A 27,224-nucleotide genomic window follows, 5' to 3' on the forward strand; every position below is an offset into this window, starting at 1 on the left:
CTTACGTGGAGGCTGAGATCTTGTTTATGTTTTGAATAAGATGGGACAATCCCTAGGTTTTTTTTTTTTTGTTAAGGCTGAAATTCCTTTAGCTTGGTGCTGCTGGGTCCGGTCCAGGTCATCGCTCTGTTATGTTGTTGTGGCTCTGCAGTAACTCTATTGAAAATGCAGTGGCCGGCTTTGATGCTGATATTTTGAGGAGAAAATCTGGCCTGTGACTTCTTTGTCTGCCTAGCTGTGAAATGGGTAGAAGAATGTTTGCCTTCCTCCCTGGGGCTTCTTTATGCTTATAAATCTCTCAGAGATTCTTGACTAATATGTGAGTCGTTAGTGCAAATTAGAACTATTAATCCACTAGTAGAGAAATACCTAGGTATCATTGAATTTCACAACTAAATATTTGACTATACGTGGGATGTATGTATGTTATTATAGCAGTGCCTTAATACTTTTGTGGTTAAAGTTTAAGTGTGATATGTCAGTAGCAGGAGTGACACACTAAAAGTATTAGTAATACAAAAGCTGTGGTTAGGATGGCATTACTGTCCCCATTCCAATGTGCTGTCTATAGTCACTCATAATATTCCATAGTTTTCATCTTTCAGGCTGATCATTTCTGGTCTGGGTCTCTGACTAAAATTGAATTTTCTTTTGGGTGGTTTGAACAAAAACAGTTCACTAATTAGAGCATGTGTACAGTGAAAATATTTTGATAGGTTTGTTCTTGTTTTCAAACAGCCATACTATTGAAATGGGTCAGGTGCAAACCTGAAATTTGGCATGGAGATAGCATTCATTGGGTAGCGTCTTATTTTCAATGGACTTGAAAGTTGTGATGTGCTTAAAATTGTATATGCTCAGTATGTTTTGCATTGTGTATTATTGGTAAGCTTGTAACGTACAGTTAAGGAAGGAAGCACTGCACATTCAGGTGTTGACTAACTTCGCTATGGAATGAAAAAACTAGTGATAGTGTTCAGTGAATGGGGCAAAGACCTTTTCTTATAAAGTAAAAGCTGCATAGCTCTGAAACTTTGCAGGAGAAAAGGACTTCCACAGACTTCCTAAGGTATGCAGGGCAGGGACCATATTGCAAATCTATCAAGGTGTGTGGGTACATTTCATTTGAAACATGCTAAGAGGTCTTGGGGTTGTGTGGCTAAGCATTCAAGTCAGGCAGTGACAAGATACAAGTTCAATGTGTAGCCTTATCTCTGTCCCTCTACAAATACATTGTGGTAGTTGTTAACTAAATGATCGCAACTTTTTACACTTGCTATATATTTAGTACTTAGGAAATGCCATACTAGATCAGATGTTCATTCAGTCAAGTATCCTATTTTTAATAGTGGCCAGCTGACACCAGAGGCTTCAGAGGAAAGTGTAAGAACTCTGCAGTGAGCAGACAGGGATAATCTGCTCCCCTTAAAGGTCCCTAATAGAGATTGGTTTATGCCAGTGGTTCTCAACCTGTGGCCCAGTCAGCACAGAGCTGCAACCCATGTGACATCCTTGGAGCTGTGAGGCCCACAATGGTAAGTAAGTTAAGCCAGTGGTTCTCAAGCCTTGAAGTATAAGGTTTAATATCTCCAATAAAATTGTATTAACTGTGGATATTCTTGATATCCAAATAAATGGTCAATCCCTTTTGAATCTTGTTCACTTCTTGGCATCAATGACTTCCTGTGGCAGACAATGCCACAATTTAATTACATGTGTGAAAAAATTATTTCCTTATACTGATTTTTGAATTTCTCTCCTTCCCTCATTGAATGTTCTATTGCTCTTGTGTTACAAGATGTACCTTCTCTGGACCATTCAGTAATTCATCATACTTTCTACTAGTCCACTTTATGCCAAACAGTCTGCTAAATTTCGAGTACACTGCAAATTGTTCTTAGACCTCATTTAAGGTCCCTCACCAAAGGCTCTTAAGCACAGTAACCTGTCGTGGCATAGGAGGGATGGTCCTCTCGTGGATTGGTAACTGGTTAAAAGATAGAAACTAAGGATTGGAATAAATGGTCAGTTTTCATAATGGAAAAAGGTAAATAGTGGTGTCCCCCAGGGGTCTGTACTGGGACCAGTCCTATTCAACATACTCCTAAATGATCTGGGAAAAGGGGTAGACAGCGAGGTGGCAAAATTTGCAGATGATACAAAACTACTTAAGATAGTTAAGTCCCAGCAGACTGCAAAGAGCTACAAAAGGATCTCTGAAAACTGGGTGACTGGGCAACAAAATGGCAGATGAAATTCAGTGTTAATAAATGCAAAGTAATGCACATTGGAAAACACAATCACAACTATACATATAAAATGATTGGGGTCTAAATGAGCTGTTACCACTCAAGAAAAAGATCTTTGAGTCATTGTGGATAGCTTTCTGGAAACTCAACGTGCAGTGGCAGTCAAAAAAGCTAACATAATGTTTAGCATCATTACAAAAGGGATAGATAATATGACAGAAAATATCATATTGCCTCTATCTAAATCCATGATACGCCCGCATCTTGAATGCTGCGTGCAGATGTGGTCGTCCCATCTCAAAAAAGATATATTGGTTTTGGAAAAGGTTCAGAAAAGGGCAACAAAAATGATTAGGAGTATGGAATGGCTTCTGTATGAGGAGAAAAAAGAAAAGGAGTACTTGTGGCACCTTAGAGAGTAACAAATTTATTAGAGCATAAGCTTTCGTGAGCTACAGCTCACTTCATCGGATGCATCCGATGAAGTGAGCTGTAGCTCACGAAAGCTTATGCTCTAATAAATTTTAGTCTCTAAGGTGCCACAAGTCCTCCTTTTCTTTTTGCGAATACAGACTAACACGGCTGCTACTCTGAAACCTGTATGAGGAGAGATTATTAAAACGGGCTTTTCAGCTTAGAAAAGAGACTACTGAGGGGGATACGATAGAGGTCTATAAAGTCATGACTGGTGTGGAGAAAGTAAATAAGGAAGTGCTAGTTACTCCTTCTCATAACACAAGAACTAGGGTTCACCAAATGAAATTAATAGGCAGCATGTTTAAAACAAACAAAAGGAAGTATTTCTTCACACAACGCACAGTTAACCTGTGGAACTCTTTGCCAGAGGATGTTGTGAGGTCCAGGGCTATAACAGGGTTCAAAAAAGAACTAGATAAATTCATGGAGGAGAGGTCCATCAATGCCTATTAGCCAGGATGGGCAGAGATGGTGTCCCTAGCCTCTGTTTGCCAGCAGCCGGGAATGGATCACTTGAGGATTACCTGTAAATTCCCTCTGGTGCACCTGGCATTGGTCACTGTCAGAAGACAGGATACTGGGCTAGATGGACTTTTGTTCTGACCCAATATGACCACTTTTATGTTCTACTGTAGTCTGTTGTGTAACACTTTTATAATGGTGTACATACCATTCACTATCCAAACTAGCTCTAACTTATTGTTTGATCTCCTGAATACCACCTACAATAGATGCAGGTTGAAAAGTAATAAAATACATACCAGTATTTTCGGAAGAGAAGAAAACTCGCATAACTTTTTTTTATAAATTCATAGCCATCACTTTGATATTCATGTGAACATGTAAGAACAAAAAACAATGCTACCTCAGTGTTCCCTCTAATTTTTCCCCACTCACATGCGGAATGAATTTTGTTACGTGCACCAATCTGAAGGTGATGCATCACACGTCACCTCCAGGTTGGTGCACTTAACAAAATTCATGTGGTGGGGGTGGAGCCGAGGGGTTGGGAGTGTGGGAAGGGGCTCAGGGCTGTGTGAGGGCTCTGGTTGGGGGTTCAGGGGCAGAGGGTTGGGTTCAGGGGGTGAGGGCTCTGGGATGGGGTGGGGGTGTAGGAGAGTGCTCTAGGGCTATGGCAGGGAGAGAGGACTCCATCCAGCTTTCTCTCCTGCAGCAGCACCTGGGCTTAGTGGGGAGAGGCACCTCTTCCTGCTGCAGCAGCTCCGGGGCTGGGGTCACGAGTTAGGTGCCACTTCCCTGGCAGGTCCGGGCCAGGGCTGGGTTTGTACTGGGGGAGTGGCGCTTTGGCTGCGGCTGCGTTCGGGCCGCTGCAGCTATGTTTGAGCCAGGGTAGGCGTGAACTGGCTGGTCCAGGTGCCCCGGCTGGGACAGAGTTGGAGCCGGGGGGGGGGGGAGGGAATGCCCTGGCTGTAGTAGGTTTGGGGCTAGGCTAGGTTGGGGCCAGGGGGAGAGATGCCCTGTCTGTAGCAGTTGCCTGGGTGGGTTCCCTGAGCACCTGCGTAGCGCTAAGAAGGCTGCTGCACAGCCACACAGCTTACAGGGAACTTAGCTACCTAATTAGGCTGTAGAAAAATGTGTTTTGTACTTAAGGAACGGTACATGATCATCTGGAGACTAGCTGAAAATACATACTTAGGATATGTCTACACCACAGGTACTACAGCTGCAATTATGCTGCTGTAGTGTAGACATTTACTGCAATGACAGAAGGGGTTGATCATTGCTGTAGTAAATCATCTGCATCTCCCAGAGAGGCAGAAGTTGTGTTGATGGAAGAACCATTGACCTAGCTGCGTCTCGGGGTTAGATTGACCTAGCTATGTCTCGCAGGGCATGAAATTTTTCAGAGGCCCGAGTGCTGTAGGTTGACCTAAGTTTTTAGATATAGACCAGACCTTTGAAAGGAGCAAAGTTGGAGTTACATATGCAACCCTACTTGATCATTTCCTGACTTGCGTGCCCAGCCAGGTAATGCTAACGTAAGATTTATTGGCATTACAAATCTCTTTTTACGGAGACTTGTAACCTCACCCTTTTCTTTTGTGTAGTGATGAAAGCTGCTACACAGATGCATATTTTTCTTTTTTTACAAAAAAAAAAATCTAGTAATTTGCTTTAACTTGTGCACTTTATGAAGGTCTGTGAACTTCACAATCTGTTCAGAAGAGAAATTTTCATTTTACAAACTAAAATATTAAGTTTATGGGAAGTGCAGAGCAGTAGCTTTTTTTTGTTTTTTTTTTTTTTTTTTCTTTTTAACAGTGTTCCATTTTAAAATCTGTATCTATCCTGTGCCTGGCAGTTGTTTCTTTCCCCTTCCCCTCCCCTTCCCCCAATCTGAAAAAAACCCTCTTCTGGGGATGAGGGTGTGGGGGAGAATGGGAATAGGTGGTGGTCGGGATGACCATGTTCTTCCTGTTAAAATAAATGTCAGACTTGTATTATATCATTCACGTTGTAATAATCCATTCCTCACACAAGATACATATTGTCCAAAATGAAAAGGTTGTAGTTTTCTAAATAAAACAATAATTTTACTCCTGCAGGTATTCTGTGCTAAAACATGTAAAATTCTGTGCACAATATTTTCAAATTCTGCAAGTTTTATTTGTCAATAAATAAATGCAGAGGCTCCAGCATGGCAGTGGAGAGCACAGGCCACTGGCTTATTGAAGGTGGGAGATCACCCTGCAAGCCTCCCACCCCTGGGACCCAGACTCCACGGTGAGGCTGCACCCGACCCTGACACAGCACAAGGCCTGGACTTGCCCCAGAAACATTCTGGGCCCCACTCCTCTGTGCCAGGTGCGCCAGGTGTGGGGCAGGAGTCTCAACCAGGCAGGATCCAAGTGTGGATGGGGTGGGGAGTATCCAGATGTGGGGTGAGAGGATTCTGTGTGGAACAATCTTGGTGCAGGCAGTTCAGTGGGGGGTCTAAGTGTGAGGGGATCTGGATGCACAGAGGCTCATGTTGGGGGTGGGTTCCAGGTGCAGAGGCAATGGAACTCTGCAGGGGCTTCCAGGTGAAGGTAGTTGGGGCTCAGCAGGAGGGTCTAGGTGTGGGGGGCTTAGCAGGAAGGTCTGGGTGCAGCTAGTTGGGCATCAGCGGTGTGGGGGTCAGGGTGGTGCAAGGGGTGGGGCATCAGGGTGGGAGTTTGAATGTAGAGAGTTCAGTGGAAGGTGATCTGGATATAGGGGTGGAGGTCGGGAGTGGGGTGTTCCCAACCCCGCTGTGATTTCTCTTTGCTGGCTGCTCCGGGTGCCTGAAACGATGTATCTGCTCTGCTAGGGAGTGGGTGCGTGACTGCTCTTGCAGCTTCCCTGTTAGACGGTCCTTTTTCTGCAAGGAAGCAAATAAATTTGTGGTAGACATGAATTCTGCACACGCACTGTGGTGCAGAATTTCCCCAGCAGTAAATAATTAGCATCCCAGTCTACCAACTAATCAAGCCTATTATTCTTTTGTATTTGCCTGTAGATAGTGATATCTTTCTGCCAATTTACTGAATTTTATCACTCAGCCAGTTTCCTTCCTCCAACTTGTTCAAATGTAAAACTTTTTAAAAACTGGTAATTCTGAATTCAGCTGCTCAATATAGAGACTTGTATAATTTTCCAGCATTTTGATGCAACAAAATGTGATACATTCCCCTTTGTAATGTTAAACTGTAGAAGAGAAGGAAGAAACTCAGAATTATGTTCTGTTAGTCGTGTAACTTCCTCTTCTTCCCTGTCTGGGGACAATCTATGGCTTTTGTGTTTGGGATCAGTCATATAGACTAATGGTAAGGTTCCATATTTTCTCTGAACTGTGTCCTTATGTGGTCCAAAACTTTGTTTTATGCAGCCATATTTCCAGTGACACTGACAGTGGTGTGTTCATCTTGTAATCTGTCAAGTCCATCTGAAGCCACCTTCAGTTGCTTTTGTGAAATCACTTTTATGTTGGGATCAGTTTTTGCGCTTAGTGCAAATTTCAGTGTAGATTTCAACACAAGGTAGCTGGATATAAATGTAGATAAACAATCTTTTAGGAATTTCTGCAAAACATTGTGGAACCTGAGGCATAAATCTTATTTCATTCAGCTAATCAGCTAATTTGCAAACTGGATACAATTAACTTAGGCTTGAATAGAGACTGGGAATGGATGAGTCATTACACAAAGTAAAACTATTTCCCCATGGTATTTCTCCCCCCCACCCCACCCCCCACTGTTCCTCTGATATTCTTGTTAACTGCTGGAATTAGCCTACCTGCTTGTCACCATGGAAGGTTTTCCTCCTTTCCCCCCCCTGCTGTTGGTGATGGCTTATCTTAAGTGATCACTCTCCTTACAATGTGTATGATAAACCCATTGTTTCATGTTCTCTGTGTGTGTGTATATAAATCTCTCCTCTGTTTTTTCCACCAAATGCATCCGATGAAGTGAGCTGTAGCTCACGAAAGCTTATGCTCTAATAAATTTGTTAGTCTCTAAGGTGCCACAAGTACTCCTTTTCTTATGGTTTTAGAATCTCAAAAATTCTTCTCGGTTGTGCCTTGGGACTGTGCAGTGCTATTCCTTTCTAGATGAGATTGAAGTAATGTGGTGAATATTCATATGCCAAAAGTTCTGGGTAGTTTTGTCAGAGAACTTACAATCTTTTATTGTCTGAACAAACAGCAGAGACTTCCTTTTTATACTCTTCTCTGCTCATCCTGGATAGCATCTTCAACACCTTGGACATAACATTCTGGAGTTTTATTTTAATATGCTGAATGCAGTAGCATAATATAGGAACAGACTTTTCAATACATAGATGCTTGTAGTTGTTAGAGTCGCTTCTGGTGTTCAATTAACCATTTTACATCAATGTCAAATTATTTGAGGGGTTGGGTTGTGGGTTTCTTCGTTTAATTTACCTCAATTTCATCACTTAGAGCATTAAGTAATGGACCTGCACAGCTGCATATTCAAATCTGTCTGGAGGAGTATATTCAGGGCAAAGTGCTTCCTTCCATCTTTTCATTACACTGCTCATATTATGCTGCCCTGAAGGTGGTGGTGGTAGTTGCAACCTTCTTTTATACTGTCATGGCAAGTCCAAGTCTTTGCCTTTCAGTTTTCTTAAGGGATTATTGTGTGAGTGAGTGAGAGAGAGAGACACTCTCTCTCTCTCTCTTTCCCCCCCCCCCCCCCAATGTAGTCCATGTTGAAGAGTTTCTATTGCTGGGCATTGTGGAACAGTGACTTACCAGAGCTGGAATTTGATGTCATTGGAAAATCTTACTTCCTGGATCATCAGATTCTCATCAATGTTCTAGTCTTAATCTTCGACATCAAAAATAAGCTACTGAATGAAACTCTCTATTTGAACAATCTAAAAGGACCCAGTTTTCTATTTGAGATGAGCATGAATCCTTTCTCACTTTCTAATGCTTTACAGTGTTTATATTGCTGTAGAAGAATGATTTAGTTTCAGTGCTTAAATCCATTTAGTTAGTTTTCTTACCACTTCCTTAAACTTTAAGGATATTGAGTCAAACTCTCGTACTCTGATACCTGGCAATATACTATATTGCCCTTTTGCAGGCTTCATCATCAGCTTTCATACTTGCTACAGCTGGAATGAGAACTAGATGAACTGCCTTAGTGAATGCAGGTTGTGAAGGCTGAAAAATAAGAAAAGCTGACTAACCCTTTATACAACCACATCAGATGCCTGGGCCCACCTTCCAGGAGTCTTTAAGCTTCTTCCAAGCGAAGTCCCCTACTAGTTGACAACTCCGCTTACTGCTCATTGAATGATAGACAGTTCTGCTAACTAGTCACACACTTTTTAATTGTCAGTGACTCCAGTTGCTCACTATTCCATCTAGGCTTTAAGATTTAACAAGAACCTTGGTATCTTCACCACTCTGTTTTTAGAACAGTTACACTTTTCACAGGCCAAAATTAGTATTTAAGTATTTATATTAATATGATCTATTTGAACAAGGTTTTTTTTTTTGTGGTACAGAAGCTAAAAAAGGACAAGGGGAAGGGGAAAAAAAAGCAAACCTGCAGCGAAGGACTTTTCCATCTGCAATAGGATGGAAACAGAAAATAATTCTCTTCAATGGGCTTGTATACTAACTTTCTGCTCTTGAAGAGCTATAATGGAAGTTATAAGCAATGCTGCAATTGTGACTGTTCAAAAATAGTATAATTGTATGCTGTGTTGTAGTTGTTGGTGTCAGGGTATTAGGGACACAAGGTGGGTGAGGTCGTATCTTTTATTGGACCAACTTCTGCTGAAGAGAGAGACAAGCTGTTGAGCTTGAACAGAGCTCTTTTTCAAACCTGAAAAGCTGAAAATTTCTGTTTCAGCTGTGAAGATGATTAGCAATGGAGCAATTCATGTGGTAGTGTCACTGGGTTCCACAGTTGATACTCAAATGAGGCAGACATCATGCAGTTGGTTACACTTCCTTCATATTTGGAAGGCACTCTTTGCAGCCCTGAAGGACTAAACACCTTTTTAAGAAAATAGCAGAGAGTGCGCATGTGAGCTTAGATTCTGCACAATCTGGGTATCATAAGAACAATACAAATAGATCATGCAGGTAGTACCCAGTCCTTGGGCTGTATATTTGGCACCCCTGTAGAACATCAAATTATGCTGCTATTTTTTACAGCAATTGAGTTAGATAATAATATACTGGAACTTGCAATGCTTATTTTTTTTCTTTCGGTTAAATGTAGTTTTAATATTAAATACATTGACTCAAACTCAGCCAGTCTTGTTGTCTGTTACATCTTTGGCTTAGTAATTTTACATTGAAAGTAAGAACCTGAATTTATTTTTAGAAGTCTTAGGCTTGCCTAATCTGGGAGCACAATTCTATGGTTGTATATGCAAAGGAAGAGTTCTTCATGTGTGCATGAAAACACCTAATTTACATATGCTAATCAGAGTGCATTTGTACACCTGAAATTTTGGCTCTAAAAGATGATGCTCTTATTACTTTAATATTCTGGAGAGAGAGAGGGTGCATGAAGTCCACCAGCAGACCAAATTGTAGAACAAACTTTCCTGACCCTGGCATTACTCTCTGAGAAAGTGTGCTAAATCTGTTGTACTATTAATTAGTCCTTTGGCAAAAATGGTCTTGTGGTTAAGGCACTGGACAGGGAACAGGTGTCAATTTGATTCCCACCTCTTACAGATTTTTTTGTATGTGTGTAGGCATGTGACAATTTGTTGGTGCCCCATCTGTAAAATGCAACTAATGCTTTCTAAGGTGCAAGGGTGCTGTGAAAAAAAAATTCATATTTGCTAAGTGGTCAGTTGCTATGATGGTGAACACCACATAAATTAGAGCTTTTGAAATCATAGAATCATAGAATATCAGGGTTGGAAGGGACCCCAGAAGGTCATCTAGTCCAACCCCCTGCTCAAAGCAGGACCAAGTCCCAGTTAAATCATCCCTGCCAGGGCTTTGTCAAGCCTGACCTTAAAAACCTCTAAGGAAGGAGATTCTACCACCTCCCTAGGTAACGCATTCCAGTGTTTCACCACCCTCTTAGTGAAAAAGTTTTTCCTAATATCCAATCTAAACCTCCCCCATTGCAACTTGAGACCATTACTCCTCGTTCTGTCATCTGCTACCATTGAGAACAGTCTAGAGCCATCCTCTTTGAAACCCCCTTTCAGGTAGTTGAAAGCAGCTATCAAATCCCCCCTCATTCTTCTCTTCTGCAGACTAAACAATCCCAGCTCCCTCAGCCTCTCCTCATAAGTCATGTGCTCTAGACCCCTAATCATTTTCGTTGCCCTTCGTTGTACTCTTTCCAATTTATCCACATCCTTCCTGTAGTGTGGGGCCCAAAACTGGACACAGTACTCCAGATGAGGCCTCACCAGTGTCGAATAGAGGGGAACGATCACGTCCCTCGATCTGCTCGCTATGCCCCTACTTATACATCCCAAAATGCCATTGGCCTTCTTGGCAACAAGGGCACACTGCTGACTCATATCCAGCTTCTCGTCCACTGTCACCCCTAGGTCCTTTTCCGCAGAACTGCTGCCGAGCCATTCGGTCCCTAGTCTGTAGCGGTGCATTGGATTCTTCCATCCTAAATGCAGGGTCCTGCACTTATCCTTATTGAACCTCATTAGATTTCTTTTGGCCCAATCCTCCAATTTGTCTAGGTCCTTCTGTATCCTATCCCTCCCCTCCAGCGTATCTACCACTCCTCCCAGTTTAGTATCATCCGCAAATTTGCTGAGAGTGCAATCCACACCATCCTCCAGATCATTTATGAAGATATTGAACAAAACGGGCCCCAGGACCGACCCCTGGGGCACTCCACTTGACACCGGCTGCCAACTAGACATGGAGCCATTGATCACTACCCGTTGAGCCCGACAATCTAGCCAGCTTTCTACCCACCTTATAGTGCATTCATCCAGCCCATACTTCCTTAACTTGCTGACAAGAATGCTGTGGGAGACCATGTCAAAAGCTTTGCTAAAGTCAAGAAACAATACATCCACTGCTTTCCCTTCATCCACAGAACCAGTAATCTCATCATAAAAGGCGATTAGATTAGTCAGGCATGACCTTCCCTTGGTGAATCCATGCTGACTGTTCCTGATCACTTTCCTCTCCTCTAAGTGCTTCAGGATTGATTCTTTGAGGACCTGCTCCATGATTTTTCCAGGGACTGAGGTGAGGCTGACCGGCCTGTAGTTCCCAGGATCCTCCTTCTTCCCTTTTTTAAAGATGGGCACTACATTAGCCTTTTTCCAGTCATCCGGGACTTCCCCCGTTCGCCACGAGTTTTCAAAGATAATGGCCAAGGGCTCTGCAATCACAGCCGCCAATTCCTTCAGCACTCTCGGATGCAATTCGTCCGGCCCCATGGACTTGTGCACGTCCAGCTTTTCTAAATAGTCCCTAACCACCTCTATCTCTACAGAGGGCTGGCCATCTCTTCCCCATTTTGTGTTGCCCAGCACAGCAGTCTGGGAGCTGACCTTGTTAGTGAAAACAGAGGCAAAAAAAGCATTGAGTACATTAGCTTTTTCCACATCCTCTGTCACTAGCTTGCCTCCCTCATTCAGTAAGGGGCCCACACTTTCCTTGGCTTTCTTCTTGTTGCCAACATACCTGAAGAAACCCTTGTAGCTCTATACAGGTCTCTTGGTATAACAGTGCCTGAAGAAATCCCCCTGCCTTGTATGAGTAGGAACTTGACCTGGTACATGTCATTAACTTCTGCTATTGATTTAAGAAAATGGATTCTAGCTAGCCCTTACCATTGCAAAGACAGCTTTCGATATAGTGTTGTCTTCCTGTTTCTGTAGAAAGATTTCCCAGGCTGCAGATGTTGCTTATAGCTTTACCAAAGCAGTAGCTGAGTGAAATTAATGCTGACTTGTGTTGCTGTCAAGAACGTTGTGGGACTCAGTGATGCTATCAAGAATCCTAAGAATCTCCATTGTCCACTGCTGTTTGTGGAAAGCTAGTGACTGTCAGAGGCAGGCTGTGGGGTTACAGGGAGTCAAACCCCCGAAATGGAGATGGGTCATGGGGGAGAAGTAGAGCATTGGAGACTGTCTTCTTTTTCTTTGCTGTAGTAGCCAGGATCCTCTGGAGCGTGGAGAAAAGATGGAAAGCCCTCGTTCTTTCTAGTATATGAGGGGGGTGAGAATGGAGTCTCGTGTATCTAGCATCCTAGCTGGGACCTGTTATAATGCACAGACAAGGGTGTGTGGTTGGATACTGTGCTAGGAATCTTCCTCCTTCCCAGCCTTTGCGGATGGCCACTAGGGCTGGGCTTGTGGACAGGGAGTTGTCCCTGGATTTCTTTGATAGAAATTCTTACCTCATATGTTATCCTTCTTTCTGGCTGGTAAGCAGTCTCTCACTACTATCATCTGTCATATCCTTCAAGTCCTGTCCCTCTGAGGTAGTAGTATCATTTTAAAAATGGGAACTGATCTTAACAGACTTTCCCAGGACCACGCCAAGTCCCTGACCAGACTGGAATTACATCTTGGAAACTGATGACTTCTCCAGGTCCCTTCCAGCCCTATATTTCTATGATCTGCTAGCATTGACCTCCTACCCCACTATACCATTGTACTATCCAATATTTAAACATAGTGATAGCTAGTACAACGCTTCTCCCAGCTTGGACGAGGCTTATGTGTTAATCATACTAACGAAGTGTCTTTCTTTAGTGCACTTGTTGTTACTACTTTATTATCTATCTTTAATACTGGAGACTGCACTATGCTTTGGGGAATGATCTCTGTTCTTCAGAGACGTAGTTGGGAATGGGCATAAAATATTACGTGAATATCTGACTAAGTTTAGTTTTGATGACATTATAGGTTGAATAGTGGTAGTGACTTTGTGCTGGGGGAGTCATTTGCATCACATCTATTTTTTTAAAATAAAAATATTAACTTGGATTTACTCATATTGAATAAAAATCAGTAGAATTATAATGGTATTAAGTTGTAATGGCATCAAATATTTACTTTTGAATGTGATTATTTGAATTTTCTGCAGTTTATTCTTGTGTGTTCGGATAGGTGACCCTCTCCCTCTGCAGACATTGCTTTAGCACTGTATACTTTGTGGCTTATGTGTATGAATAACATTTATCTTAAGCCCTGAATTTTTACAACCGGTACATAATTAACTTCACTCCTTTCAAATGAAAAAGGAAAAGCCAAATTATGCGGTTTTTAAAGCCAAACACTTTAGTCAGTGAAGGGGGAAATAGAATGTGTTCTTGCAATTATGTACATCTGATTCCTGAAACAAATTTCCTTGCGTTAGACTGTTTCAGAGGTATGTGTGTCAGGCTGCTTTGTTAAAGGGCCTGGCCAGGACCAAGCTAGGGGAAGATGTGTTGCACCAGAATGCATCCTTGGCCTAGTGGGAGCAATGCCTTTTTTTTTTTTTTTTTTTTTTTTTTTTTGGACAGTCTAATAGGGCACAGAATTTGGGTAGAAGTCTTAGTTAATCATAATTAAGGCTTATCTGTACATGAATGAAATGAGGCATTACCCTAAAAATAGTCACTAGTTATACAAATAACACTTATAAAAAAATGCAGTTTAACTTTCATAATTAGTCATTATAAAAGCAGTAGCTTGTGTTTCTGCTTCAGTCTTTTGTGAATTAAATTATTCCTAAATTTCAGTAAACATCTCCCCCTCCTCCTTTCCTCATGTAATAAGTGTAGCCCTCTATTATAAAAAGGGATGATAATAATAAGGAAATGACAAGGCTTTCAAATAGGAAGGAGTTTCTTGAAGCAAACGATTGTCTCCACTTCACAGGAAATGGGGTAGGGGATGATGTTAGAAATATGAATAATTTAATGCAAACTGATCCATTGTGCTGAATTTCAGATATTGCAGCCTTTAATATATTTTGCTTAAGTTTCAAACTTGCTGTTTGTGAACTGACTTACTATAATTCTGCAATGGAGAAATAAGGAATGTATTTTGTGTAAAGATGCTTGCTATGAAAGGGATTTTGGAATGTGGCAGTCTAAATCACAAATCTGTTCTACTATTTCAGAAGTGAAGGTGCAGTTGATACTAATATTTATAGCTACTTTATATAAGATCAGTGTTAATGTACAAAGCCTCAAAACATTGTAGAAGACTAAAATAAAGTCTTTTCTGCTTTAGTATATGGGAAGAAAATGTGTTACAATAAATGAGATGTTAACCTGACAAATAACAAGGGAGATTGTATTTGGGGTAGGGCTAGGGAGTACTTGTATCTGTCTCTCCTTGGTCTGGATGTGCTCATGATATTATACCTAATATTTAAGTCTATCATCCAAGCTGCATGCTACTGATGCAGTGACTTCTAGTATCTCCATGGATATGTCATGATCCCATTAGTCTTGGTATCAGTGAAAAGATTGGTTGTTCTCTGCTGAAACAGTGATGGGCTCCAAAGAGCTGTCTGACATCTAAATAAATGAGAAGGACCTAAATTAGTTCAAAGCTGAAGCTTGCTGGATTCATCAGGGTGCAAAGCTGTGAAGTGGGGGAGCAGAAGTCCTAGAACACACGAAAGACATATTTTACGGTCACTTACTGAGGACATGTTCACTGTCTGCAAATGTATACTGCATTTGTGTTCTGTTTCTCTAATATTTGCCCCAGTTAGAGCCTTCTGGTACTGGTAAACTTTGCTATCCGAGTAACTTGTAATTCTGCACAAAGATAAATGTTACAGTTTTGAATGGGACTTTGTTCTTATTGTTCCGGGGAGGGGAGCAGCCATACTCTATTGCCTCTGAATGCGCTCTGCATGGCAGTGGCGGTGCAGCCAGTAGCCTCTCCATGCTTTATTTTGGCCAAATGTCTCACGCAAGTCCCCGCTGAGCCTTGGGGAGCCTTAGACTTGTTTCCATCATATCCAGTGGCTTTGCTGTAGAGATGCAAAGTGGGAGGATGTTCTCACTACAGTTGCCCATAGTGCTCCTCTCTACTGCTTCCAAAAATGGCCTTACATAACCAAAAGCTTTTCCTCTGTAAAAGTGAGTCCAGCTTGGAACGAGGTGAATAAGGGTATGTCCCTATAGCTGTAAGATTATGCTGAACACCTATTTTAGTGTGGCAACACACATTTTGGGATCCCTTCTTTCCTGTTTAGAAAGACTACTAACTTGTACATTGATTGAGGTGCATGGGAGAGGCTGCAGCTACATCTATCTATGAGTGTCTTCACTTCTGAAGAAAGCCCCTCCATAGAAACTTGTATTCTACTCATCATCCTTGATGCAAAATCCCTCCCCTGCAGTGGAGGGAGGAGAGATGTAGAGCTGGAGGTCACTTGAGGTTGTTCTCTAGGCAAGTTATGTTGTAATGTGTTTTGGAAATGCATGTATTTTGCTGTCCTAAATGATCATCACAGAACAGGATAGGACTACCTGTAAGTTCCTAGTTGCATAGGCAATATCATGTCATGGAGAAAACCACATCTCTGTGTGTGGAACTTGAATTCCTAACAGGGGAAAGAGGGCTGTTCATTTGTGTATTACTTTAGGATTGTCATTGCATGCATCTTCTGGTGGGGCAAAGATGATAAATCTTTTGTACCACTTGAGCTGTCCAGTTTTCTTTTAAAAGCAAACAAACTCATGAGAAGATATTTCCCATATCTCACAAAAGTAGATCACCTGTCTACTACCTGCAGAGCAGCCGATGACTGGAAAAGAATGGATATCACAATTCGGAGTATGGCAAATGCAGACAAAACCATGTGTTCCTTTTGGAGGGTGACTTGGCGGTGAGGTGGTGTCACTCAGCCTTAAAGCTCTCTATAACTATCTCCTCTCTGTAATGACTGCCTCTCAGATGTGGATATGTGAAGGTAAAACTTCCAGGGGCTCATTCCGAGGCCTGTAAATTACACTGTATTGGCATAGTTATTTCTGTTTGAAAAAACCACGCCACTATCCAATATAGCTATGCTTCCATCAACACAGTTAACTTTTGGTCAGGGAGGTAGCATTTCTACATAAAAAGAAAAACCCTTTCTGTCGGAGTAGGCTGCCATCTTTGCTTATGGATTTATAGACTTTAAGGTCACAAGGAACCATTATGATCATTTAGCTTGACCTGAACATTGTAGGCCACAGACCTTTAACCCCCCCGCCCCTTATAATAGACCCCTAACCTCTGACTTAGTTACTGAAGTCCTCAAATCATGATTTAAAGACTTCAAGTTACAGAGAATCCACAATTTACACTAGTTTAAACCTGCAAGTCCAGTGTTCCCCATGCTGTGCAAACGGTGACCCCCTCCCCCCAGGGGTGTTTGACAGTCTGACCTGGGGGGAAATTCCTTCCTGACCCAAATATGGTAGTTAGACCAGGGGTAGGCAACCTATGGCATGCGTGCCAAAGGTGGCATGCGAGCTGATTTTCAGTGGCACTCTCACTGCCCGGTTCCTGGCAACCGGTCCTGGGAGCTCTGCATTTTAATTTAATTTTAAGTGAAACTTCTTAAACATTTTAAAAATCTTATTTACTTTACATACAACAATAGTTTAGTTGTCTATTAAAGACTTATAGAAAGAGACCTTCTAAAAACGTTAAAATGTATTATTGGCACACACAACCTTAAATTAGAGTGAATAAATGAAGACTTGCCACACCACTTCTGAAAGGTTGCCGACCCCTGAGTTAGACCCTGAACACGTGTGCAAGACCCTCCAGCCAGAACCCTGGGAAAGGATTCTCTGTAGTAACTCGGAGTCCTCCCCATCTTGTGTCCCATCACCAGCCATTGGAAATATTTGCTACTAGCAGTTGCAGGTTGGCTACATGCCATTGTAGGCAGTCTCCTCATACCATTCCCTCCATAAAATTACCAAGCTCAGTTTTGAAGCCATTAGGTTTTTTTGCCCCCACTATTCCATTTGGAAGGCTGTTCAAGAACTTCACTTCTCTGGTGGTTAGAAACCTTCGTCTAATTTCAAGCCTAAACTTGTTCATGGCCAGTTTATATTAATTTGTTCTTGTTTCCACATAGGCGCTTTACTTAAATAACTCCTCTCCCTTCCTGGTATTTAGCCCTCTGATGTATTTATAGAGAGCAATCATATCTCCCCTCAGACTTGTTTTAGTCAGGCTAAACAAGCCACACTCTTTGGGTCTACTCTCATAAGTTTTTCATTCCTAATAGCCCTTCTCTGCTGTTCCAGCTTGAGTTTATTGGGCTATACCAACATATCTGTGCCTGTGTAGTCTCAGGAGCGTAGATGTACCCTAGGTGAAGGACAATGATAAATAACTCTGAATTGTAGAACTGGGATTAGTCTTGCAGAAGCCCAGCAGATGTTTTCATGGTCACAATGGTAGGAATCCATCTTTGAGAAGAACAAACCATAAATAGTTACACCTGAGTCAGTTTTTTTTTCTTTGTCTCTCTTTCCTTAGCCGACAACACAGCAATCCCCTCAAGATGAACAGGAAAAGCTCCTGGATGAAGCCATTCAGGCTGTAAAGGTCCAGTCTTTCCAGATGAAGCGATGCTTGGTAAGAAATGTGTTTTTTTTTTTTTTTGTTTTGTTTTGTTTTTTAAAGTAGTGTAATTTCTTGAAGCTGGAAGGAACTCTTTTTTTTTCTTTCCTACCCCACAAGCTGCAGTTTGATTGATTTGGGTTCAGTTGGAAGCATGATAAACTTTACAATCTGCTTTGAGCACACAAGCATTGACTGACATTCTTGTTGTGGGGAAACCCAGCACACTATGAGAGCCTTGCTGCCAACCTTCATATCCAATGGAAATGACACTTCCAGCAAAGGGTGAAACTGGAGCACTTTTTTTAGTGCCACTGCTTGCTGAAATAAATGGAAGGAATATTTTTCTCATTTCATAGGCCAGAAGTTTTACTGACTTAGTTTCCCTCAGCAAAATGTAAAAATGTCCGAGTAGCTGCTATTCTATGCAGCAAGTGAGGGTATAAGTATTCTCAAGTGAAAATCTGCAAGTGCCTACAAGCCTAAAAGCTCTTTAGATTACATCTTCACAAAGGTTTTAGTGTAGCCCTTTCCTTTTATGTGAAACTAAGTAGTCCATAACATGGTAAGAACACATCCTGCTTGTCCCTTATTTTCAGTATGTTGAGTGCATATTTCTCCACAGTGCTTTTCCGTGTCTCTTCCCTCCAGTCAAGCTGCAGAATTTTGCTGAATTTATTTTCAGCAGGGCAGTCCTCTGCATGCTGCTCTGCAGGAGTACTATTCCTATAGCATACACTGGGGACCTTCCAAGGGCTGCAATTGTGGCATTAGTTAGGCTACGTCTACAATACCATGGTAAGTCAACCTAAGCTACGCAACTCCAGCTACATGAATAACTTAACTGGAGATGACGTAGCTTAGGTCGACTTACTGTGGGGTCCACACTATGCTGGGTTGACGGGAGACACTCTCCCGTCGACTTACTGTACTCTTCTTGTTCGGGGTAGATACTGGGTTTGACTGGAATACGATCTGCGGTCAGTTTGGCGTGTCTTCACTAGACCCACTAAATTGATCCTAGTGCATTGATCCCTGGAGTGTTGGTCCGCAGAGTAGTGTAGACATAGCCTTAGATGGATTGTACTGTAATGCAAAGCACTAATGGGTGACATTGCACTGAGATCTCCCTTCATCTCTTTTCCTCTGCTGGATGAAACTTGAAGAGACAGTTGGAGGGAAGATGAGAGGCACATAAACAGTAGAAAGCCTAGCATATGTGAAGAACTTGGCTTTATCTCCAAAAGAATGAATAAAACTTAAAGCTGAATTTAAAATGAGTTTGAGAAGCTTTGAGTCTATGAAGCTTATAGTGGTCCTTGGCCAACTGCTGTCATGTGCTTGCAGCCAAAGAGGATGAAACAGTAGCACCAACAGAATTATGAATTTCCTCTGTTCATATCTTGATGTGTTGGCATCTCCAAAACAACCCGCAGAGAAATCGCAACTATACTTTCCATATGTGTTACTGAAAGGAGAACTTGTCCCACTATTTAAAGACGTTTCGAAATCCCATGCTTATAAACTCTGTAGAGCTAAGACTTAATCCTCAGCCACCCAGTAGTCTGTTTTATATTCATACAAAGAAGCATGCAGGTTCATGGTCCAGATAATTATATGGAACTCTCTAAATATACCTCCTTGTTCTCGACAATCTAATAAAACACTACTCCCCCCCCCCCACATTAAAAATAGGAGGTGTTTTTATGGAGAGGGACATGGGAATCTTATCCAAATTCTTGCAGAGTTTTCCACTAATAATGTGAGTTACCCTGTATCTTAATCTGTAGGGCATAGTGCTGTGCTTCATCACTAGACTGAGCTGGAAAGCAGACTTGGGTCTAGAACTTTAACGAGTTGTAAAGATGTCTTGCTTTAGTTTCCAGGGTGGGATTGTGTGTGTTGGGGAGAGGAGGGGCGAGGGTTGCCACACTAATGTAAATAACAAGCTGTTTCTCCAGTGTTTCATGTACTAGCCCACAGGTATACTAATATCCCCATATCAAGAGACACTGAGAACAAAACTTACTTTTTTGTTTTGCTAAATGCTCACTACTTCTCTGTCTAGATGGTGAACAAGTTACTTAAAATAATTGGATTTGAAGTAGATTGTTTTTCAGTTTCGTTTTTTTGGGTTTGTTTGTTTTTTGCATTTTTACCCATTTAGTTTTCCCATGCTGTTTTTAACATGTTAGAAAACTAATTTGCTTCACAAATCAAATTGCAGTTGTCTAGGCTGGGGAACGACAAGTGAACACTGCTAATGTTTGTTCTTACACTCACTGTTTAGGACAAAAACAAGCTTATGGATGCTCTGAAACATGCCTCTAACATGCTTGGTGAACTGCGGACTTCTATGCTATCTCCAAAGAGCTATTATGAACTCTGTATCTTTTAAATGGTTGATGGGAGAATATTTGAGGTACTGTGCACTGCAATCTGTGTAGTTGTGTGCCTAGGAGTAAAATGATATCCCTTTGGTCTCTTCCTTGTAAAATCATTTTTTTTTCCCTAACATTGCTTTATTCAGTTTTCTTTATCTCGACTGGAACTGTTCTCTATCCAGATAAGCTGAAGAAGGAATCGCACTAGCTCTCTGTGAAAGAGACTTGTTCATTCTTGTTGTATAGTACAAAGTAGTCCATAATCAATTCAGAACTCTGTGGGCCTGATCTCTTAGATTCTGTATGGCATTATTAAAAACTACAGTGTGTGCTGAGCAAGGAGTTAGAACTATGGAGCACCTAGATTTTGCCTAGAAAACGAGGGGTTCTCTATATAGTCAATACAATGGTCTTGCTTACCCCAGAAGAACATGCTGCAGGCATTAGCTGCCTTTTTTTGGCCCCTGTGTGCTTTAGCTTTTTCTTTCTAAAAGCTGGGAGACTAGTACGTTTACTTCTCTTTGATGTGATATATCAATTGAGGGAACTTTTAGTAACTTTTCATGCAGCAAATATGCTGTTGAGATGCAGAGAAGTGAGGTGTTACTTCCCCACTCTATACTCTTACTGCCTTAATTTTTATATATATGCTGCTAAGGATCGGGATATCCCTCTGTGAAAGCCATGACCTTCCTCACCACTCTTTTTATTTTACCTAGTCCTATGTGCCTTTGCTTCCACCCTCTACTGTAGTATCCTTGCCCTCAATACTTTCTCACTCCCCTGCATGCTGAACACCTTTCTCCTTCAAATATTTCAACTTGTAAATTCAATCTTTCAGTAGTGATGTCCTGTGAGAAACCGTTTCAGCTCCCTGTATTGGACTCTTATTGTTTGTCTATTTGGTTCAGATTGTAAGCTCCTTGGGCAGTATCTTCCTCTTGGTACTGTTAAGTAAATGGGTATGCATATCTGTTGTAGTAATATTCATGTTTAATCCTTAACCATAAGAGAAAAGATATGGCTATTTCTGATGAGCTACACTATTTGGAGGTATATCTGACAGATGAATTTGCCAAGGGAAGGAAAGTGGCAGATCTTTATGAACTAGTACAGTATGCTGGAAATATTATCCCAAGACTGTAAGTAAATGAGCACTGACAAAACTTTCTTAACTAATGAATGCTATTTTTCTAAAAGTTCTTGCTCAGGGAAAATTCTTGCCTTGGATTTTGTGTTCTTGTCTCCTGCTTCAGAGCAAGATTTCAAAGTACTCTAAAGAAAATCTCTATCTGATAACACAGGAGCCCCCTGATTGTTTTGAGATATTTAGGCCCCAAATGCAGCTTTTGTAACTAGTAGTTGGATTTTTCCCAGTCAAGTACTTTTAATTTATTAGCAATTTAGTGAAATAAAGTGTTAAAAAAAATTTTCACTGACTCTAATTGTTAATATAAATCAGCTGTTAGAAACTTACATTTTTTAACTGCTTCTCCAGATATCTTGTACTGATCTTAGTAAACCTAATTGACGTAAGTGCCAAATCTTAAATGGTGTAAATTGATTGCACACAGCTGAGCGTCTGGCCCTATATTTGTAAAGATAAGTGGGAGGTCTTTTTCCAATTGCTTATGTTCAGTTGTTGGCATAGGGAATAGAAAAAACACATACATAGTCCTGTAGTTTATACATTCTTTTTAAAAACCAGAACTGTGGCATGTCTATCTTCATTTTAGTAGTATCTTTAGTATCTCTTAGTAAGGTTCACTAAAGAAGATGAAACAAATTCAACTTGTGCAATGATACAATAACTGAACTCTGATACAGTACACTTGAGACTACTGAAAAGTCTTAACTTCATTAGTTGCCCTAAATACATAGTGTTCCTTATCCTCTTGTTGATTTAGCTTCTGATCCTGCAAGCAGCATTGTGTGAGTGGACCCCTGTACTCATGCCGAGTCTTTAGGGATACTCGGCAAATACAGAAGTTTGCCTAAGAGGAATTGCTTGTAGGGTTAGGCTAGCTAGTTCTGCAAGGTATTGAGCAATGTCAATTCCCTTCTAAAACCATAGTCCCATAATTTATTTTTTTTTTTTTTAAATCCTCACATCCATTCTGGGTGTTAAATTAAACATGGGAGGGCAGTGATGCTTGGAGGAATGAATACAGGGCTGGGGAGTCACAAGAACCTGAATTCCAATCCTGCTATGCAACTGGCTCACTCTGTGGCCTTGGGCAGCGCACATAATCTCTTAGGGCTGGTCTACACTACCGTAGTAAATCGATCTAATTTACGCAACTTCATTTATGTGAATAACATAACTGAAGTCAATGTAGTTAGATCCAGTAACCACGGTGGCTATGCTGTGTTGTGTCAACGGGAGAACGTAAGGGAACGTCAACTTCCCTTTTGCTTCCCGGGGAGGTGGAGTACACAAATTGATGTATGGTGAGCAGATGTCCCAATAAAATTGGGACTGTCCCGATTTTTAGTTCTTTGTCCTACATCCCGACTGATATGTCCCGATATTGCAGCTTTGGCCACTTTGGCATTTATGGTTTGGTTTTCTTTTTTTTTTTTTTGCCTCTCCCATGTGTCCTGATATTTTGTCCCTTTCATCTGGTCACCCTAAATCGATGGGAGTGTGTTCTCCCATCAATTTAGTGTCTTCACCAGACTTGCTAAATCGACACTCGCTTAATCGATCGCAGCAGTGCCAATCTACCAATAAGTGTAGACATGCCCCAAGTTTCCCCTTCTGTAAATGAGAAAAAATAATTCTTACCCACCAGCCAAAAGGGGTGTGCATTGTAGGCACTGATTAATTAACGTCTGTACAATGCTTTGAAAATATAAAGTGCTGTAATAGGGCCAAGTATTTGTTGTTACTACCCACACTTCTTTGCACCCCCACTCCAAAATCTGTGCCCTACACGTCACGTACACATTTCATTTAATTCTTTCTCATCCTTTCTAAGTATCTTGTGAGAAGAGAGGGATAGACCTGCCTCTGACCAGGTTACTGTATTGTATTCATGTATCAATACAAGTTTTTTCCAATAATACTTAATCCACCATTTTAATCAGAATTTCTTCAACTGTTTGTTTGTTTCCCCTAGCTATCTGCTGATAACAGTAGGTGTTGTCTATGTCAAGTCCTTTCCTCAGTCCAGAAAAGATATCCTGAAAGATTTGGTGGAAATGTGCCGTGGTGTCCAGCATCCTCTGAGAGGCTTGTTTCTTCGAAACTACCTTCTTCAGTGTACCAGGAATATCTTACCAGACGAAGGCGAACAGACGGAGTAAGAGAAATGTGATGCAAGCTCAGAATGGCTTCATCCTTAAACGAAGAATACATTAATAGTGTTTATTCTCTAAGATCTTGTAAGGCTTGAAATAGGTGCATATTTTAAATAGAATTTATTTTTTGTAATTGTTCTTTGGATAGACAACGAAAGTCCAGTCTCTAGTGAAGACCTGATGGATTAATTCCTGGCAGGTGACCTTAAGACACGCTTTGTATGCTTAGGCAAAAAAACCTTAAATATAGTTTTAAAATGGCCTCGCTGGTGAAAACGACATCTCCTCGTTTTCCTCCTTCCCCCATACACACAGAAATATTCGTAGAACTTGGTCAATAACAACTAATTTATTGGCTTTTAAGGTTGGGATGTAAGCTTTTTTGTGTTTTCTCTTACTGTAAAAAGTAGAGTTCAATATAAAATGGGCTCTAGTCTTCACAATGTAGACTATAAACTCTCTACTGTAGAGAACATTTAATGTTTTATGGTATGCAAAATGTTTTCTGGCCATTGTGGATGGGGACAAAGTGTGCTATAGAACTATTTTTTTTTATGCTACTGACCCTGTCCACACCAGTTTTTTCTAACGTGGTTCAAATGCTCATGTAGATTGGGTCTATTGTATCTGTATTTGATTTGGTTGTAGATTTCTCTTTTGTCACATTCTCCTAAAACTAAAATTCCTCTTGATCTCACTTTAAAGTTCTTTCCCCTTTCAAGGTGACAGTGGAACATGCATCTTTTGTAACACGTGCGCAAACACCCTTCCCCCCCCCTTCCCCCCCGGGATAGAAGCCAAAACTTTCTTATTTTTAACCACTGACCTGATTTCAGCGAAGAAACCACCGGCGACATCAGTGATTCCATGGATTTTGTGCTGCTGAACTTTGCTGAGATGAACAAACTCTGGGTGCGAATGCAACACCAAGGACACAGTCGAGATAGAGAAAAGAGGGAGCGGGAAAGGCAGGAACTGAGAATCCTAGTGGGAACAAACTTGGTTCGCCTTAGTCAATTGGAAGGCGTTAATGTAGAGAGATATAAACAGGTGAGCTTCCTTCATCTAACACTTAACTATATCCATATTTACCAAATGAATGAAACATGAATCAAGAATTCCATTGTCTATGAAAGTCATTAGTTTCACAAAAATCAATATAATATTTGGTGCTTTTGTAGCACTGTTTATTTGAAGCTCTCAGAACATTAATGAAATCGCATAATGCTCCAGGAGGTAAGTAAATCCACTACCTAATATGAGGTGCAACAAGACAAAGTGATATATGCACAAGATTACACAGTTGGTGACGCAACTGGCCATTCGACTCTGAGGTCCTGCCTCCCAGTCCCCCAATCTGTGTGCTAGGCAATACTAGTTCCTTTTATATGCATACATGCAATGCATTTGTTCAGGGAAAGGAGCCAAAAAGATGAACAAATTGATACCTTTCAAAGCATTCAAGAAATTGACTACGTTCCTGTTCAAAATAGTAGACCTCAAAAAAAGTATCAATACTAGAGAATTCAGATGATCCAAAATTCTGAAATGTCCCCTGAGCTATCTGGGCAGTCTCAAGTAATAGATGAGAAATTCTTTTAAACCATGACAAATGCCACTGAAGACCATTACATTTAATTAAAATGGGAGAGATTTATATAAATGCACATGGGTATGTTTGTAATCTGCCCAGTGAGTGAGGGTGAGAAAGTGAGCAAGCATGTGCATGTGCCTCTATTTGAAAAATTTCATTTTATGTTTTCAGTAAGAATGGACACTATATTCTTCTCATTACTATTTTAGTGTCGGCATACAGCCGTGATTTATATGTTGATACCTAGTGAGAGATGATCTGACTATTGCTGTAAAACTCTAAAGTTTGTACGTGCATAGGCAGACAAACTTTATAACACTTATAAAAATCTGATTCAGGATTTGTATAGATTGAGGAAGTCAATGGGGGAAAAAAAATATTGCAACATCCTTCCTTCCTTTACAGATTGTTTTGCCTGGAATATTGGAGCAAGTAGTAAACTGCAGGGATGCTCTAGCTCAGGAGTATCTCATGGAATGTATTATTCAGGTGAGCTGCAGAAAGGAGCAAAAGTATCTTCACTTGATGTTTGGGGTGGCAATGTTTAAAATGTAAAATGTGTGGGTGTATTGCAGTGTGGTGGTTCTGCTTTTTTTTTTTTTTTTTTTTTTTGTGGGAGGTGGGGAGGGCTAAGCAGTTGACCTGTTTTTTATTTAAAAAAACAAAACACTAAACTGACTGAATTTCCTTAGATTTTTGTTTATTGGCCCATATAATTGATGCTGGGAAGTAGTACTCCCCCCCCCCCCCCCCGGTATTTATTTTATTTATTTATTTATTTAATATTTATTTAGATACACTTTTTGTAGTAGCTGTCAAAATATTCATCTTGGTCCACTGGCTAAATCTGCATGTTGCTTCTTGAGCATTAGGCCACTTAATTTTCCTCATCCCAGTCCCTTCTTATTCTTAATAGGGCCATAGTTGCTGTCACTCCTTTCTCATAGGTGATAGAACAGTTTTTGTTTGGGGTTCTGGGAATATCATGTACTGTTTTGAGCTCTGTTCCCATATGCTGCCCTCTCAGTCTCCTGGTAGTAGCACCATGCTTTGATGACACTGCAGCTTGTGGAGAAAGCTGGAGGTATGACTCTCAAAGCTGCAGCTAGTGTATCCCATTTCCTCTCCTCTGCGTTTTTTGTTATGGGAGTTTGTAAGTTCTTCAAGGCAGGTGTCTGCATTACAAATGATTGATAGTAACAGCTTTGCTTGTGTGCTGTGAGACCTATGCAGTCTTCATCTGCTTCATTTCATGTCCGTCCACTTCTGCTTCGCATTTTGCCTGTCACCCTGAAGTGACACCAAGACTTCTCTTGCATAGTGTGAAGTGCAATTATCCTGCAGCTATTTTCTTTAAATTAGTAGCCATTTTATCATGTTACTTCTCCAAATGGATGAATAACTAAAGGTGTATACGCAAAAAGAAAAGGAGTACTTGTGGCACGTTAGAGACTAACAAATTTATTTGAGCATAAGCTTTCGTGAGCTACAGCTCACTTCACGAAAGCTTATGCTCTAATAAATGTTAGTCTCTAACGTGCCACAAGTACTCCTTCTTTTTTTTTTTTTTTGCGAATACAGACTAACACAGCTGCTACTCTAAAGGTGTATACTGCTGTGAAGGCTGCTAATTCTTGATGTGAATTTTAGGTTTTCCCAGACGAATTTCATCTCCAGACCCTTAACCCTTTTCTCCGAGCCTGTGCGGAATTACACCAAAATGTGAATGTGAAAAACATTATCATCGCTTTAATTGACAGGTGAGTATGAGGAAGGATTTAGATGGAGTGTATATTGACTAAATAGAATTTACAGTACTAAATAGCTTGAGCAAAACAGTTGATCTACTGGTGTTTTTTTTTCTTGATTTCTCCAACTGTTAACTTAACTTCATTGTTTCTGTATCTTCCAAATTTCAGTTTTAATCAAAATCCATGAATAGCTGGTCTTGATTATTTAATGTTACTAGATAAGCATGTTACCTTATGTTGCTTTCATGTTGACTTCCTTCGTCATAGATATAGTATTTAAAGAACTGATTGTGTCTGCTCTTTTTTGAACTTTGCATTTTCCATCCAGGAGAATTGGTGACTTGTGAATTCTGGTTGATAGATTTTTTTCTGGTTATTCATTCACTTCCTGGAGATAAACTTAGTCACG

The 27,224-nt window shown here is 40.9% G+C and overlaps 1 protein-coding gene across 3 annotated transcripts in view; it reads left to right on the top strand.

Moving 5' to 3' along the window:
- The window catches only part of VPS35 (VPS35 retromer complex component), a 45,944-nt gene that overhangs the window by 754 nt on the left and 17,966 nt on the right, over positions 1-27,224 (top strand). Inside the window, exons 1-8 of one of the 3 annotated variants that reach the window (XM_038368005.2) lie at positions 1,517-1,535; positions 17,700-17,798; positions 20,074-20,170; positions 21,186-21,309; positions 23,290-23,472; positions 24,307-24,520; positions 25,470-25,553; positions 26,715-26,824. In XM_038368005.2, coding sequence (XP_038223933.1) covers positions 1,533-1,535; positions 17,700-17,798; positions 20,074-20,170; positions 21,186-21,309; positions 23,290-23,472; positions 24,307-24,520; positions 25,470-25,553; positions 26,715-26,824 — 914 coding nt within the window. In that variant the 5' untranslated portion in view covers positions 1,517-1,532. Of the gene's footprint in view, positions 1-1,516; positions 1,536-17,699; positions 17,799-20,073; positions 20,206-21,185; positions 21,310-23,289; positions 23,473-24,306; positions 24,521-25,469; positions 25,554-26,714; positions 26,825-27,224 lie in introns of those variants that run through there. The other 2 variants (XM_038368004.2, XM_043495447.1) reach the window with 2 other exon arrangements.

The sequence above is a fragment of the Dermochelys coriacea genome, chromosome 12 (assembly GCF_009764565.3).
Source record: "Dermochelys coriacea isolate rDerCor1 chromosome 12, rDerCor1.pri.v4, whole genome shotgun sequence".
Classification (NCBI taxonomy): domain Eukaryota; kingdom Metazoa; phylum Chordata; order Testudines; family Dermochelyidae; genus Dermochelys; species Dermochelys coriacea.